The sequence below is a fragment of the Camelus dromedarius genome, chromosome 21 (genome assembly GCF_036321535.1).
Source record: "Camelus dromedarius isolate mCamDro1 chromosome 21, mCamDro1.pat, whole genome shotgun sequence".
In the NCBI taxonomy this organism is placed as follows: Eukaryota; Metazoa; Chordata; class Mammalia; order Artiodactyla; family Camelidae; genus Camelus; species Camelus dromedarius.
In genome coordinates, this window is record NC_087456.1 from 35,027,661 (window position 1) to 35,044,731 (window position 17,071).

Below are 17,071 nucleotides of genomic sequence, written 5' to 3' on the forward strand. Positions count from 1 at the left end.
TGTGAGATGTTGAGTTTTGCCTCAAAATGGGAATGGGTGCTGTGCTCCCTCCACACCCTGTAATTATTTCTCTCCCAGCACCGCTGAGAGCCTCTTCATGTACCTGGGCCATCTCTGTCAGAGCAGACGCATCTCCCATGCACCTGTTTCCCTAGCAGCTGGTACAGCGCCTGACACTTAGGAAGTACTGAAAAGTGTTAGTTTTAAAAAGAAATGACTTTGTCCACAAACAGTAGAAAAAATTGTTTAAAAATGTAATTATGTACTAAGTGAAAGAAGCCAGTCTGAAAAGCTCCATCCTGTAAGAGTCTTAACTATGCAACGTTCTGGAGGAAGTGAAAAGCCCAGTGTGTGCGTGGAGGGGTGATGAAAGGGCAGGGCACAGGATTTTCAGAGCAGACTCTGGTACCATTGTTGTGGACACACGTCGTGATACGTGTGTCCAGACCCAGAGAGTGCACACAGCTAGTGTGAACAGTGGACTCGGGGTGGTGGTGGCATGTCGGTGGCACGGGCCCATTCTGGTGGGGGCGCTGATCCTGGGAAACCAGTGCATCTGTGGGTTCGGGGTGTGTCGGGAGTCTCTGTGCCTTCCTCGTAGTTTTGCTGTGAACCTTAGAAGTGCCTTAAAAAAAAGTAAGTCTTTTTTAAAAAAAAGTGATGAGGAGGTGGTAAACTCCCTGCTGCTGGAACTGTTCTTGGCAGAAGTTAAATAATTTTCAGGAAGTTGAGAAGATTTTCATGCATTAGGTGGCAGATTGGACTAAATGAATGTATGTGTGTATTTTTTTATATATGTGAATGGTTCAGTAAATACATGTCGGATGAATGGATGTCTGCAGGTTTACCATAGGAATCACCTGCTTATGTGAAAACAATCCACGATTGTGTGTACACTGTGTGACTGAAAACTTTTCTGACTTTTTTAATTACAGAAGGCCTTACGACCCGATATGGGCTATAATACGTTAGCCAACTTTCGAATAGAAAAAAAAATTGGTCGCGGGCAATTTAGTGAAGTTTACAGAGCAGCCTGTCTCTTGGATGGAGTTCCAGTAGCTTTAAAAAAAGTGCAGGTAAGATGACTTTAATTATCTAAATCAGTGTAAAATTGTACTGTGTGAATAGTGAATAGAGAAAAGTATGTCCTGAATGATTGGGTGATGACAGTCTGAAGTTGAGAATGATGGGAAAGAATAAAAATTGTGCTTTAAAAGCTGGAATTGAGTGTAGGACATGGTGGAAATTCATGTTTGGTTTTAATATTACTTTTAAAATTTCACTGGCTTTGTTTACCCAGATTGAATAACGAGTGGAATGACCTTAGAAAAGCTGTCACAGCTCTAGATTTTGGGAGGCGGATCTGAGTTGTCACCATTGCTCCAGCTGGACATGTGAGCGGGAGCGGTGTCCCCCGCCAGGCCCAGTGGCCGTGGGCCCCGCAGGAGGGGAGCAGACTTAGAGCCTGCGCTGCCTGAGGGTGGCGCGCGGCCGGCAGGGGTCGGGGAGGGCGGGGATGAAGGTTGCAGAGAGAACCACACTGTAAATAAAGGAAAACTGGAGTGAACTTTATTTTCTGGAAAATTAAAAAAAAAAATGAAGTTGGTAAAATGAGAGGATTGCGGTCCTGCTGAAAACCGCGTGCTGCGTCTGTGCGGTTCTGGAGTCAGCCTTGCGCAGCGGCGCGCACTCCTTCCGGTTGTCCTCGGGTGCGTGTGTCTTTCTCCCGCTCCTCTCGTTACCGACCAGGATTCTCTGGCTCCATAATCTGTAGAAACTGGTAAGAGGGCAGAGGAGGGACCCCGGGAGGCTTTACTGGGGCTCGTGCTGCAGCAGAAAGGGGCGAGGACAAGGAGCAGGTGCCCTTGCTTGCTCCCTGGGGGGTCCGGGGGTGGGGGATCTGGAATGAGGGTGGGGGTGGGGCGATGGGGTGGGGGTTGGGGGGTGGCTTAGGTGGTCGCCACCCCCCTGTTGCTGCTGTGCCCAGTAACCCCCCCCCCCCCCCCCCCCCCGCCACCGCTGCTCCCCACACCTCCGAAGTGGCAGTTGGATCTTTGGTCTTTTTGTATCTTATTGTTCATCACTAGGCCCCACCGCACAGGCACGCAATTCTTTTCAGTCCCTTCCAGTTTCTGTGTGTTCTGTTGCTCAGTCGGGTGCAAGCATTGCAGCCTAGAGTCCCAGGTCCCGAGTCCCAGGTCCCAAGTCCCAGGTCCCAGCCTGTCCCCGCTGACCAAGTCCTGCCCCCGCCCCTGTGGACTCGTCCCGCTGAGCCAGAGTCCTGGGCGACTCACTGCCCTGGGAGTCTAGAAAGTCTCCATCCACCTGCCCTCTGGTCTAGAAAGCCCTTGCCTTTCTGCCTCAGAGTGTGCTTGACAGTTTTCCTTACCTTTTTCAGGGAAGGTGGTTTTGTTCACACCGGCCTGTGGGCTTCCCGTTTTACTCTGCAGCCCTGGGTTCTTTTCTTGGTTGAGACCTGTGGAACCTCAGTGTCCTCTTACAAGTATATATAATATATAAACTTGGTAAAGGACCAGTATATTTGTGACAGCCATTACAGAGATGAACAGTTTTCACTTACATCTTTAAGGAAACAGTAAATATTTATGAAAGGTTTATGGGCATATGTGTTAGATGTGAAGAATCTCTCGTCTGCACCGCTCAGCTCGCAAAGTAAAACATCAAAAGTAACTTGATGCACGCCTGCCTCTCCCTTCCCTGTCCTGAATTGTGTGTTGATCATTCCTTTCTTTTTCTTTGGAGCTTTCCCCTCTTCTATCTGTGTACGTTTCTGAGTAAATCTGTTTAATGTAGTCACGTGCTGGTGCGTGTGGCGGTTCTTTATTCTTTGTGCATATTATACACACAGTGCGTGCATATGCGTGTGTGTCTAGGATTCGTTTACATGTGTCTGGTGCTCAGTTTTTGTTACGTCTGCCTGCTGTTTAAGTTGTGCACAGTTGTTTGCTGTTACAAACAGCACTTCCATGGTGTTCACACGTGTGTTTCCCGGAGCACATGTGCAAGAACGTCCCTGCTTGTGTGCCTGAGAAGGAAAGTGATGAGCGCAGGGATGCGTGGTTGGCGCTGTGAGTTAGTACCAAGTTACCCTACACTCGCACCCTTTGACTGCCTCACCGGCAGCATGTGAGGGTGGCCGTCTTCCCTCTCGCCACACGCCACTTTTAGTAAGAAAATACAGCCTAAAATGCAAGTATTAGTGTTATGACACAGATGGCTTTAAGAATGATTATTTCCTTACAAAAGAACTCTTTGATCCATTTTTAAAAGGTATCGAATTCTGCAGAGTATCTCTGGGCACCACAGTGGGGAAGAAGAAACTACTGATTCTGTTCCTACCCCCTCGGGGAGAGAGGTATCTAGAGCAAGTAACTGCTGAACCCTGGGCGTGGCTTCCTGATGTAAATAGTTGGTGGAATGGGGATGTCAGTTGGAGCTGTTGGAGTTGGTGGAATTGAGCGTAAGCCAGGCTGTCGAGGTGAGACCGGGTTCTGGGGAACGTTGAAACCAGGAACAGGAGTTTGAATAGGAGGAGAGTAAGGACTCACCATGGATTCTCCAGGGGGGTAATAATCTGCCAAATTGGTTATTTTCAAAATAAAGTACCAGCAGAACACACAGCACGGACCAGAGAGAAGACAGCTGCTGGTCTGCGGCAGGACGGGGTTGGGGGTTGCTGAGAAACTGGCCGGAGGCCCCTGCGGCCTCCCTAGCCCCCTCCTCCACTCTGAGTGTGGACAGAGGCAGAATGCTGTTCTCATGTGGTTGCATTTTAAATCACAGAGCCTTGTCTTTCGAAGTGACTTAGAAAGAAAAGAAGGGAAGAAAGGAGGGAGGGAGGGAGGAAGAACAGAAGCTCTTCCAGGCCTCTTATAACTCTGTCTGTATCGTTTCATGTTGCCCATACATTTCTTCCCTTTGATGGACATTGGAATGGACCTGAGTTAATCTGCCCAGTTGTGGTTCCGGTCTGTGCCGGGTAGATGTGTGCCCCTCCAGCTGCCCCCATCCCCCATGTGATAACCCTCGGACACGTGTTGCCCGCTGTGCCAAGTTCAGTTTGCCCTCTTGGGTTTTGCTGTTCCTCTGTGCTTTTTAGTGTAGATGTTGGGACATCTTCTAATTTATGCAAGAGAGAAATGGTGTTGCAAAGATATTCTTAGCTTATTTAATTAGGAGACAGTCTCTTAAACCTTTAAGAGGAGAAATATATTTGCATTTCAGAGCTGTTACTGATTTTTGTGATGTATGGCACTTGTGCTGAGCAGTAAAGACCATGGCTCTTCCTTTTAAAAAGCCATCTCTGCAGCTTAGTGGGAAAATGTTTACTAAAACATTGTTGACCAGACACTTCTTTTCTGAAGACTCCTAGCACCTCTTCAGAAACTCCATAAAGAATCAGATACTGGATTTCCTCGTGAGACTTGTTATTTTAGGGCTGTGTTATCTGTCTAAAGGGCTGTGTCACTGTTCCCAGCGCTTCTAGAATCTGCCCTCGATAGGCTGGTTGAGTTCATGTGTTGAAAGTCTGCGTTTATAACTCACTTCTCTGCTCACAAATCTTTCATGAGACTCTTGAGAAGCAGCGCCCAGACTCCTCAGCTCAGTTCTCAAGGCACTGCTCCGCCTTGTCCCCCAAGTCCAGGGTCACGGCTCTGCGGCCTGTAAGCACTGGTGATGCCCTGGGCGTTCGCTGCTAGCCGTGTCGGAGGCAGAGAGCGTGGGCCGGACACACGGCCCCTCCGGGACGGAGAGCCCACGGTGCCCGGCTGCGCTCCCCAGTCTTTAGGGAAATTCACTCGCATCCCACCATGATTCCTTTGCCACAATTAAGATGTGACTACTGTGACAGTTTCGAAATTCTACCTGCAGATACACTTCCCTGTCTCCCTGCTTCCCTCCCTCAGCTCCCTCAGCTCATGCCTGCAGTGTCACTGGTCACCTGGGCTCCACGGTCAGTGCGGGAGGCTAGGGAGGAAGAGAAACAGAGTGAGGGACTCGTGGGACTCAGCTCTCCTCTCTCTCCCGTGCTTCCACCCCGTCCTGGTCTTCCACAGCCGCTCTCCTGCCCTCTCTGAACTCTGACTGAAGGTCTGGCTTCCACGGTTGACTTTCTTGGGACTTTGTCAGCTCTCCGAGCAGTGCTGGCATTTCCCCTTCAGACACCACCCCCTACCCCGTCTTGCTTGTCCCCAGTCATTGTTCCTCTTCTCAGAGTTTTGGTAAAATTGGAAGACGATCAAAGAAGACATTTTAAAGATTCAGAGAATATCAAGAATTTATCAGCCAGTACTTGCCAAAACACTACTGCTAACTTTGTTCTTAGCAAGTATAAAATCGGTTTAAAAATTCAAAGAAACTTTGGTAGAATTGGAAAAAGATGCTTTCTGAAGACTAGCTTGTAAGTAGTTAATGGAAAATATTTTTACAAAATCCAGATTTTTTTCTGTATATATTGCCTTATCTTGCTCATGAAGTCAGACAGCTTTGAATCTATGTCTGGGAATGATTTAATCTAAAGATTCAGCTTTTATTTTTGTCTTGACATGATGGCTAAGAGAAAAAGCAAGATACTTGTGAATTTCCAATGAAATGTTTTTGGTTCAGAATTTAGTTTTGCCTTAAATGGCCACCAGTGCTTCTTTCCTCAGTGTTTGAGAAGTGACTTCATATTGAGATTCAGTTAAAAATAAAAGTTAATTTGTAATTGTAAATTAATTTAACTATAAGTTGAATTAAAGATTCGTGATTCCTATGTGGCACACTTCTGTCTTGGTATTTTGTGTCCAGGGAGGAGTTCCTAAAACTATCATAACATATCTTATTCTCATCTTGCTCGCTGTCTTCTGTGTTTTAATGTTTTTCCCATCATAGAGACATTGATTACTGGGAGGTTAGTTTTACATATGTGTCCAAGTTGGCGATTTTTTCATTTTAATCACTCATACCAGAATTGTCCTTTGTGGCCTTAAATTTTCCAGGAATTCCTTCAAGGTCCAAGACCCCAAATTTCTTTGAGTTATCCCAAGTGCCCTGTGAGCGGTAGTTCCCAAGAGTTGACGTCCTCCTTCACGAGTCAGCGAGTCAGTTACTTCTCTTGCCTCGTTGGTTTTTAAGCATAAGTGGTGTGTGTGTGTGTGTGTGTTTTGTGTGTGTGTGTGTTGTGTGTGTGTATTTCATACTGGTAACTAACATCAAGTTCAAAACTTTCTGTTGATGTAAATATTGGCCATTGTTGTTTAACTTGCTGTACAGCAACACCATTTTTCTGGCATCTTTTGGCAGTTTGGAGAATGAGGGGCTATTCTATGTGAAATTGTTGAAGTTTACTGCTTTCAGTAGTGAACTTTTCATTTTTACCTACTTCTGTGAGGAGCCTTGTGAGGGGCATTACACTGTCCTGCAGGTGTAAGTCAAGTGCGGGGCCCCTGCCAGTCCCCCTCCCTCCCGGCAGCCCCCCTCCCCCCCAACCCTGAGGCCCTCACGTCAGTCTACGCAGCAGCGCCTGCGGCTGGCTCGGGTCCGGTTCTCGGGCCCTGTCTGCAGCCTGCCTCGGATGGTGTGCGTCCTGAGGGCGGCAGGCTGCTTCCTTACTTGTGTGCATAATGAAACCTAATAATAGGTTGACATTCAGCACAGTTTTGTGAGTGATGGAAGAGCAGGGGCAGGAACACGTTATCCTCATTTATGCTTGGAGTATTGACTTATTAAGGTATTTTCTGCAGTATTTAGCATATTGTTTTTTTATTTACTTTTCCACACACTTGAACCATTGAGACACTTCTTTGTTTTCAGAGACATACTAAAGAGCCCTTTGATTATATTATTTATTTTCATGTTTTTTACAGTTGATCAGCGTTCCTCAACTTTGCCTTTATTATCACCTCCAAGGAGCCTTTTTGGACATTTTTTCCTAATCAGCCCACCCATGCAATTTGAACTCCATAGATATGATATACCTGTTTATGTGTTATATGTAAATCTGTGCTTAAAAAGAGCAAGACTTTGTCAGCCCTCTCTCCGAAGAACCAATTTTCACCGCTTTGGAGTGGTAGCCCCCTCAAGGATGCGTGCATTAGATCTTTCAGACCCAGTCTGAGCGTATACATTGATGGTCAGCAGTTGAGGGCTTGGACGTGTCTGGTTCCAGAGGGACAACCTGGAGGATGACCTCTGGCCGCTCCATCAGTTAGCTGTGTGAACTTTAGCTCCCTAAGCCTGCTTCTCTTCATCTGTGAAGTGGGGACGCTGCTAATACTGTCCTCATAAGGATTAAGTGAGAATTCAGTGAGTAAGCTCATGCAGTGTACTTAGCACGTTGTTCAGTATTTTAACTATTGATTATATTAACATATCACAATCTCACAACTTCCATTCTGCTCTGTTTGAACTTAAGACTTCGTATATCCAGCTATTCTCTTTTTCCATTTTTAACGTTTTGGATGGAAGAATGTAAGCGCTAGTGGTGGCGTGAGATTAAACACCTAAGGCCTCACAGCTTCTCAGAGCTGATTGGGAAGAGCACTTCCTAGTGTGTGTGATGGTGTGTGACGTGTTGCAGTGGACTCACATGCTAGCTTGAACCATAGGTTGCTATTTTATTAAGTAATTCTGGATTCTGTTTTTAGATATTTGATTTAATGGATGCCAAAGCCCGTGCTGATTGTATCAAAGAAATAGATCTCCTTAAGGTAAATAACAAATGTACTGTTGACTGTTTTGAACATAACTGAATATGTAAATAAAAGTGATTTATTAAAATATCATACTTATAAGCAAAAAGATTTTTGAGACATAACATAGGCCACACTGATTTCAGATAACATTATATAAATTTGAAGTCAGAATATTGAAGAATGCAGTTACCTTTTGAATTCATTATAAAATAATTTAAATGGAACATTTGGTAGGATTAGCTTTTTTTCCCATTTCAAACTAGGAAATTAATCAAAAAGACATAAAACATTGAAGAAAGTTTTTCTTGACAATCCCAGTTAGACATGTTCTAAATGTTAAGTAATATAAATGCATATTAGTGTTATCACAAGATGTGATATATTGAGAATGTGGACTGAATCAAATGGCTCCCATTTTAAAAATAATATTTCTGTATCTTTTTTCCAGATTTAGAAAGGATGATGTAAAGAGAATGTCGGAATTATCTTTTCAGTTTCTCATCCACTCAGAGAATATGACTGAAATTTTAGTTATCTTCATACTGCATTTATTGTAGTGAAATTTCTTTTGAGAAATATATTTTTAATTTTTAGATAAGACTTGTTTTTTTATGCCAATTTTGTTTGTGCCTGAAATGAATCAGATTTATTCAAAAAGATAAGAGTAAGATCAAAATGAACCATGCTTTCCACTTTTCTGTAAGTTGTAGTTATTTCTTGGTACATGAAGTCATTGCTTTAATAAACCTTTGTTAGAGAAATAATATATCATCATAGAAAATGTGGGGGGAAAACCTGTAAGTATAAAGAAGAGAAGAAAATCATGCACATACTCGCTAGGGTAATTCTTGAGTAAGTTTCTTTGAGAAACTGTTTTATATGTTAACTCACTTAAAGATTAAACAAAAAGATTGTAAATGTGTATAGATTGATGCGTATATTTCTGAAATTTTTCTTAGGATTTTATGAATCAACCGCATAGATAAATTCAGACTATTTGTATTATTTGATGTAAAAGCTGTATTTAGATACAATATAGTAGATGCTAGATTTTTACCACTGGTTGGAGTTATCCTTGGCTCAGCGTTAACGTCGAAGTAACAGTGAAAAGGGATACTTCATTTGCCATTGAGTGCCCTTAAATGACAGTTACCATTTTGAAGGATATACTTTTTGACATTTGGTGATTTAATTCTGTCATTTATACACATATGTGTATATTTATTGGGCAGAGCAATACTTTTTAAAATTTTAAGTGCGTAATTTATTATTTCTAGTAAAGAATATTAAAATTCATTGTTATCTAGTTTTACTTTCAATAACTATAATACTTGTTTAAAAATTCACTAGGTTAAAGAAAAATACAGTCATATTAAGATTTCTGTAACTTGAAAGGCATTTTAACTAAGTTTATTCTTAAGTTATGAAACTGTAAGTGACTCTTGGAAATTCACAGTAAGAAAATTTTTGGTGCCTGTTTTTTTTTCCTCAGCAACTCAACCACCCAAATGTAATTAAATATTATGCGTCATTCATTGAGGATAATGAACTAAACATAGTTTTGGAACTAGCAGATGCTGGTGACCTATCCAGAATGATAAAGGTAAGTTGTTTTTTTTTTAAACTAAAGATTTGTTTTTTCTAATAGAGTTGTATGTTAAACGTTTAGGCTTGTGAGATTCCTTAAAGACCTCAGAATGTTGCTTAACATGTAGTAGGCGTGTAACAAATGGTAGGCAGAGTGATGGTCTGATTATGAGGCTGGTTTGCCTGGGGAGGTTGACGCTGGTCCACTTAGACGTATGAACACTCCAGCACCAGCCTGGAAGTAGACCGAGGACTTGTCTTCTGTAAACTGAAGCTGACTTCACCCAGCAGATCACCCTTTATCCTGCATCTCTGGACAGCAGGCACGGGGCGGAGGGAGGTGCTGGAGCAGTCTGACCTGGGCTGCCCCTGCTTTGGGAGGGAGTCATGGAAGGAGAAAGTGGGCCTTGAATTCAGACTTGTGCATCCAACCCCGATTCAACGACTTAAAAGTTGATTAACGTTCTTTTCTAAGGGCACATTCATTGTGTTTAAGTTCAGCCACAAATTATAGGAACCCCCCCCCCAAAAAACTAGCCTAAAAACTGCTTATCCTTGGGCTTAACTTCGTAACCTGCTTCACTTCTTCTGTGTGCCACATCTCCTCCAAAACAAAGTAAGAAGGGAACCTGTTTCCTAGGGTTATTTTAAATGATTGATTGATTGATACTTGCTAAGAGCTTAGAAGAGTGCCTCCCACTTAGTAAGGCTATGTAAATGGAAGCTGTCGCCATATTATTAATGTTATTATGTGTATTTTTCTGCTACATAAAATTCTGGGGCTAATATGGCAGTTCTGATCTCAGATTCTCAGAGACCAGGCCTGATTACAGCTGGTCTGGGCGTATTTGCTGCTGTATCCAAGGCACATCCCCGGACGCTGGCCACACAGCGTTCCAACCTGCTAGCCAGAATTTAGTCCGGATCGTTTCCACCTGCAAGGGAGGCTGGCGTCTCTAGTCTTCATCTGTCTGTCAGGTGCCAGCTAGACTCCATTACTCTGGAAGATGAGTTCAGCAGTCTGGAAGTCAGTGAAGGCCAACAAGATGAAAAGCAAGGGCTGTGAATTGTGAGCTTGCCGGAGCAAGGGAGTCGACCACTGCCGTGTGTGTGTTGGCAGAGATCTCAGGCGGATGGAAGAGCAGGAAATATTTTTAGTGGGTAGAAGGGGAGGCTTCAGGTTGGAGGCCGCAGGCATGAAGGAGCCGTGGGCAAGCTCACTAATCCTCCCCCATGAGCTGGCGTTCTCTGGTTGGTCCTAAGTTGGAAGCGGGGACAAAAATTGGGGAAGCTGTCAGTTACCAATCAAGTCCTGGCCATTCTGGCTGATTGTTACGGAAGTTACTGGATCACCACTAGTGAGAGCAGCCCGGCCTCCTGCAAGTCTGACGGAGCGGAGCAGGCTGGCTTCTCAGGCAGTTTGTGAAAGATAAAAGGCTGGCTTCCTGGTCGGCTTGCTGAGGACGGTGGCTCAAAGCTCTGTTTTTATACATGGTCTGGCCGTTGTCTGTCTGTGTATTCAGTCTCTCAGGAGATACTGGGGCACAGCCAGTCATCTCCTGCCTGCAGTTACTGTAAGGGGTTTTTAAAAACAGTGCTAGGTGCGTTATAGGCATTATCTTGTTTACTCTTCACAAGGATCCTGGGAGGTGATTTTGACACTTAGAGAAGATCATTACTAGTAAATAGAAAAACTAGTATTTGAAATTAGGCTTGTCTGATGCAAAAATCCATGCATTTTACTTTAGTGGCCCCTAAAGATTTTTGTATCACAAAACTTCTTTGAAAATCAAATAAAACCCTTGACCTTCTTCCAGGAAAATGCTGGTGCGTACACAATTTGCATTCTATTACAAGCCTTTGCAGGCTCTCTGATTAAGGCGTTTGTGGGTTGGCTAGCGTCAGTTAAGAAGGTTAAGAACCCTGCTCTCTAGTGTGAGTTCAGCGTCAGCCACTTCAACTCTTATGTCACATAACTTCTCTTAGGCTCAGTTTCCTCATCTGTAAGATGGAGACAGTTTAGGAATTGCTTTTTAAATGATAAAAACACTGCATAAAAGGAAGGAGTATCCTTTCACAGAATGCTATCAAGCTGACTCTGTTTATGTTTAAAGTCCCATGTAAGATGACTCACTTCTAATCAGTTATCTGACTTTCTGTTGTAGGGACTTCCCACCAGTGGCACAAACAGCTAACCACCAACAAAATGTGTCTTTGCAGATTAATTAACAATTTTTAAAAATACAGTATTAATTTTAAAAAGAAATGCAAATGAGGGGAGGTTATAGCTAGAGTGGTAGAGCATATGCTTAGCATACAGGAGGTCCTGGGTTCAATCTCCTAATTACCTTCCCCCCAAAAAATAAAAACTAAAAATTAAAAAAAATGCAAATACACAAATGCAGAATTTTACAAAATAGCTATCTGTCAAGATGAGACATATAAAAGCAAGTGTAAATAATCCTTGCCAGAGGGACAATGAATGTAAAATTCTCGGCTGAGACCTTTCTTTAGGTATAAGAGCTATTTAATTGCTTATAGTGGAAGGAAAAGAGGGCAGACCCCCATGGGGAAGTACCTCAAATCCCTGCTGAAGGCAGGTAAAGGAAACCGCTTCAGTTATAAAGTCTTGCTGTCGATGGAGAAGTTGATGGTTTAGGATTTTGATTTTAGGGTTTCTCGCTCTCTCTCCATCGGGTTTGCTTTCTTTGCTGCTCCTACGTCACACTTAGGGCGCTGTGCCTGGGCAGACGCCAGGGCGCCTGGAGGAGTGCGCCGCTGACCCTTCCCTGCCTGGGAAAACTGGCGCAAGGCCAGGGTGCCTCCAGAAGCCCTGTGACCTCCATCCCCAGCAGATTCAGATTTCCCCAGCCAGTGACGGAGGAAAAATTTGTCAGTGTGATCTTATATTTACTGTGGTGATGAACTCAGCTTCCTGTTTAAACAGACTTGCTGTCCATTGACATCATCAAGGAAATTTTTTATCAGCTGCCCCAGTGGCCCCAGTAAGATTCAGAACAACAGAATTCTGTTTGGTAACAAGTAGTAACTTGCCATTATAGAATTGATGGCTGTACCCTTAAAACACCCTGGGGGCTTCTGACTAAATTTAAAGGTATCTATCATGTAAAAGACTATTTAAGGCACTTTTTTTTTTTTTTAATAAAAGGTGTCAGCTGATTCCTAGTGAGTTGGAAGCTTCTAGAGCAGCTTACTGTGCTTTGGTAGGGCACTGGGGCGGCTCCTCTGTGAAGGGTTAGTGACATCAGTCCTCCCTCTCCAGGAGGCTTTATCGTGTACGCCTTTAATGACCTGGTCCTTTACCATCAGTCTGCCGAGTCAAGACGTAAGACATTCCGGGTCTGGCTTTCCCGATCCTCTTGGAGCCTGCACTTACAGACCTTGCAGTAGTCTCAGCATATCGGCCGTCACAGCAAGTTCTCCCAGTACCCAGAGTAGAGAGTTTGACCAAGCAGTTTCACTTGGGTGGAATAGCCTCATTTCCTGGCTGCATTCACGTATGTCTCCTGCAGTGTGGTGTTTTAGACCTGACCAAATACCCAGTTATATTGGGAGGGAGTGATGAATTTTAATCACTTGGAAGGATCTGACCTGTGAGAACCCTTCTGGCCCTTCATCTAATAGGATTAATATGATCACAGATGGATGCGTTTTAACAGAACACAGAGTTAATGGCTTTTCTCTCTGTTGACTTAGTAAGCTTAATGTTTGTAATTTTTTTAATATAAGATGTCTCTGGTTTTCTCAAGTGATGAAGATCCTTAACTGTCCGCCTGCATTCCCATCCGCCAGAGGTGACCACTGACTTGCACGTGCAGAACCCTTCCCGACTTCATTTTGTACCTTTACACTCAGACACACACAAATAAAAGAACATATACTGGTGTGTGTGTTCTTTCTCAGACACAGCACAGTGTACTTAGTGATTGCTTTATTGAGAGACACTTGCACTGTTTCCATTGTTTTTAATCCTTATAGAGAAAGCTCCAGGACCAGGCCTTGTATGTTTCAGTACAACAGCATCACACACACTCTATTCAATAGACAGTTACATCCATTTCTGTAAATAATGTTGCTGGGTGATAGGGTATGTGCACCTTAAGCCATAACAGATACTGCCAAATTATTCTTTCAAATAAATATACCGATTTGTGGCCTTTCAAAACAGCACTCTTTAATTTATTTATTGGATATTTACCTCGTGCTGTATTCATGGTTCATGCCTTCTTGAAACTCATTGTCTAGTGGGACCAAGAGGCATTTAACTAAAACTCATAGGAAACTGTATAACTGGAGTTGTAATAAGTTTTATAAAGGAATAAGATAGGGTCTAATTGTAGTTTGTAACAGGACGGCCAAACCCTTCCTGGGAACTCTGAGGGCAATAGAAGGTGGTGCTACATGACCTTGAGTTAGCTACTTCATCTTAATGATTGAGATTCTGTTTCCTTATCTGTGAAATTGGGTTAATACCTGCCGTGGAGTGTCATTATGAGGGCTAAATGATAAATATGTATGTATATATGTATTCTATTTTTATAGGGATATATACAAATATATGCACACACACATGTAATTATATGTGCCTCTCTGAATATATTCCATCTATCCGACAGCTGCTAGAATGTTCTTATTTCACTTCCTTTATCTCCCCTGTACCAGGGTCCCGTCGGTAAACAATGGTAGTGGTATAACATGATCTTTTCCTGATACAGGAAGGATTTTTTTTTTTGCCTTAAGATTCTAAAATTGTTTTCTAAACACTCTAATTTGTGCTAAAAGCTGTTCTTTATAGAAGAGACTACATTACGAAAAAATCATAGGAACTTCTTTTAGGAAGGAATGTGGCAGTGACTTAATGCTTATAAAGGACAGCAGTAGATACTTGGATTCTGAGGAACGTGCTTCATGCCTTTATAGTGAGTAATGTTACAGATCATTGTTCATCTCAGTAATACATTTCACTGTCTCAACTCTTCAGCTTAATTGGGGTAGAAGAGGAAATACAGCTCCTGGTCTGTATTCCAGAAATGAACCTCTGGATAGCGTTGCATCAAAGATTTTTACAAGTAAATAATTAATTGGTTTAGAGCAGGCTGACAAATATAATTAAGTAATTTATAGTTGAAATATTCAGTATTTCTCTAATTAGTGACAGAGGAATACCTGAGGCTGTGGTCAAATGAAATACTTCCCAGATGAGTTTTAGGATAAAAGGAAATCCAGAATTTTTCGTCATATATTTCTTTATCAACAGTAATCAGAAATTTAAAGAAAAAGACTCTTAGAAAAGTTAGGTTACAGTTTATCAATTTGTGATATATATGCTATATATTTTCTTTATTGTACCCTAAATTGGACCAGTACATATTCCATTTTGTAGGATGCCTTATTAATCCTGTTTATTTCACTCTTCTGTTGCCAAGAAACATATTTGGTGATGGAGACTTAGTGTAGAGGTGATGAGAGATTAATCTCAGAAATATATTAACAAGAGCTTTGTTTATTTTAATTTGTCAATAGAAATATTGCTAAAATATTTTTAAAATCTTCATAGCCCATTTTGCTAAAATACGGTTTATTGACTGAACTATTTATAAGTTCCTATGTTTATAATGGCCCATTAGAAAGTCAATTTGAGAGAGGTAGAAGAAAATACAAGTGCATGTATTTAGCACTATATTTTTTAAAAGCTAGATTTTACTGAAATACCAGTAAAACAAAATATAACCCAATGCAATAAATCTCTTGAGGGGAAACTTAGAAGTTTGTTATCTGCCAAAAAATTGTCATACCACACCACACTGGCTAAGAGGGAAGTGAATATTATTCTTACAAATCTTTCATAGTGAAATATGCAATATAAATAATTTAAATGGGTATCTATTTTGTGCCAAGAGTTTGGCACAATTTCAAATAATTAGTTAAGCGCCCCCCCCCCCCATTTTATTGAGATGTAATTGGGATACATCACTGTATAAGTTTAAGGGGTGCAGCATAATGGTTTGCCTTACATATAATATATTGTGAAATGAATATTGAAGCAAGTTTAGTTCACATCCATATTCTCATATAAAATATACATAAATAAACCTACAATAAAAAGAAAATGCAAAAAAAGAAAAAAAGTTTTTTTTTCCCTTGTGGTGAGGACTTTTAGGAGTTAGTCCCTTAACAGCTCTCCACTGTATCGTACAGCAGTGTTGACTGTAGCCTTCATGCTGTACGTGGCATCTCGAGTACTTACTTACCTTTTTTGTTTGTTTGTTTTTTGGGGGGAGATAACTAGGTTTATTTATGTATTTTTCATTTTATTTTATTAATTTTTTTAAAGTGGAAGTACTGAGGTTTGAACCCAGGACCTTAGCCAGAGCATGCTAAGCACAAACTCTACACTGAGCTATCCAATCCCCCCCTTTTTATCTTACTGCTGGAAGTTTGTACCTTTTGACCACTGTCCTCCAGTTCCTCCTGCCTCCTTCCCTCTTCCTCTGATAGCTAGAAACTGAATCTCTTTTTTCTATGAGATTTGTGTGTTTTAGATTCCACATGTAAGGGACACCATACAATATTTCTCTTTCTCTCTCTGACTTTTCACTTTGCATAATGCCCTCAAGTCCATCCATATTTTTGCAAATGGCAGAATTTTCTCATTTTTATGGCTGAATAATATTCCACTGTATATATGCTACAACTTCTTTATCCATTCATTCATCAATGGACACTTAGTTTGCTTCCATATCTTGGCTATTGTAAATAATGCTGCAGTGAAGGTGGGGGGCAGATATCTTTTTGAGTTAGTGTTTTTGTTTCCTTTGGATAGATACCCAGAAGTGGAATTGCTAGATCATATGGTAGTCCTATTTTTAATTTTTGAGGGTCCTCTATACTCTTTTCCATAGTGGCTGCACCAGTATACAGTCTCACCAGTGGTGCAGAAGTGTTCCTTTTCTCCATATCCTTGCCACCGTTTATCTCTTGACTTTTTTTTTTTTTAATGGCCATTCTAACAGGTATGAAGTGATATATCTCAGTGTATGTTTGATTTGCATTTCCCTAATGGCTAATGATGTTGAGCATCTTTTCACGTACCTGTTGGCTATTCATATATCTTCTTTGGAAAAATGTCTACTCAGGTCTTTTGCCTGCTGGTTAATTGGATTATTTGTGGGTTTTTGCTGTTGAGTTATATGAGTTCTTTGTATATTTTGGATATTAACCCCTCATCAGCTATTTTGTTTGCAAATATTTTTTTCTGTTCTGTAGGTTGTCTTTTCACTTTGTTGATGTTTCTTTTGCTGTGCAGAGGCTCTTTATTTGATGTAGTCCTACTTGTGTATTTTTTTATTTCGTTGCTTATGCTTTAGGTGTCATATCCAAAATGTCATTGCCAAGACCCATGCCAGGTTGCTTTTTTCCTGTGTTTTCTTCTAGGATTTTCATGGTTGCTGGCCTCACACTTAAATCTTTAATTCATTTCAAGTTAACTTTTGTGAGTGATGTAAAATAAGGGTCTAATTTTATTCTTTTACGTGTGGATGTCCAATTTTCCCAGCACCAATTATTGAAGAGACTGAATTATTGAATGCTCCCTTGTCAAATATTAGTTGACTGTAAGTGCTGGGGTTTATTTCTGAGCTCTTGATTCTGTTCCATTGATCTGTGTATCTGGTTTTATGCCAGTACTGTTCTGTTTTGATTACTGTAACTTTGTAGTATAGTTTGAAATCAGGACGTATGATGCCTTCTGCTTTGTCCTTCTTTCT

At 41.7% G+C, this 17,071-nt stretch overlaps 1 protein-coding gene across 8 annotated transcripts in view; it reads left to right on the forward strand.

Annotated features, from left to right (window-relative positions):
• The window catches only part of NEK7 (NIMA related kinase 7), a 134,325-nt gene that overhangs the window by 63,977 nt on the left and 53,277 nt on the right, over nucleotides 1–17,071 (forward strand). For 7 of the 8 annotated variants that reach the window (XM_064477295.1, XM_064477294.1, XM_031438331.2 and 4 more), the window contains 3 exons: nucleotides 936–1,076; nucleotides 7,650–7,712; nucleotides 9,190–9,300. In XM_064477295.1, the coding sequence (XP_064333365.1) occupies nucleotides 936–1,076; nucleotides 7,650–7,712; nucleotides 9,190–9,300 (315 nt within the window). The remainder of the gene's footprint in view (nucleotides 1–935; nucleotides 1,077–7,649; nucleotides 7,713–9,189; nucleotides 9,301–17,071) is intronic. The other variant, XM_064477298.1, reaches the window with a different exon arrangement.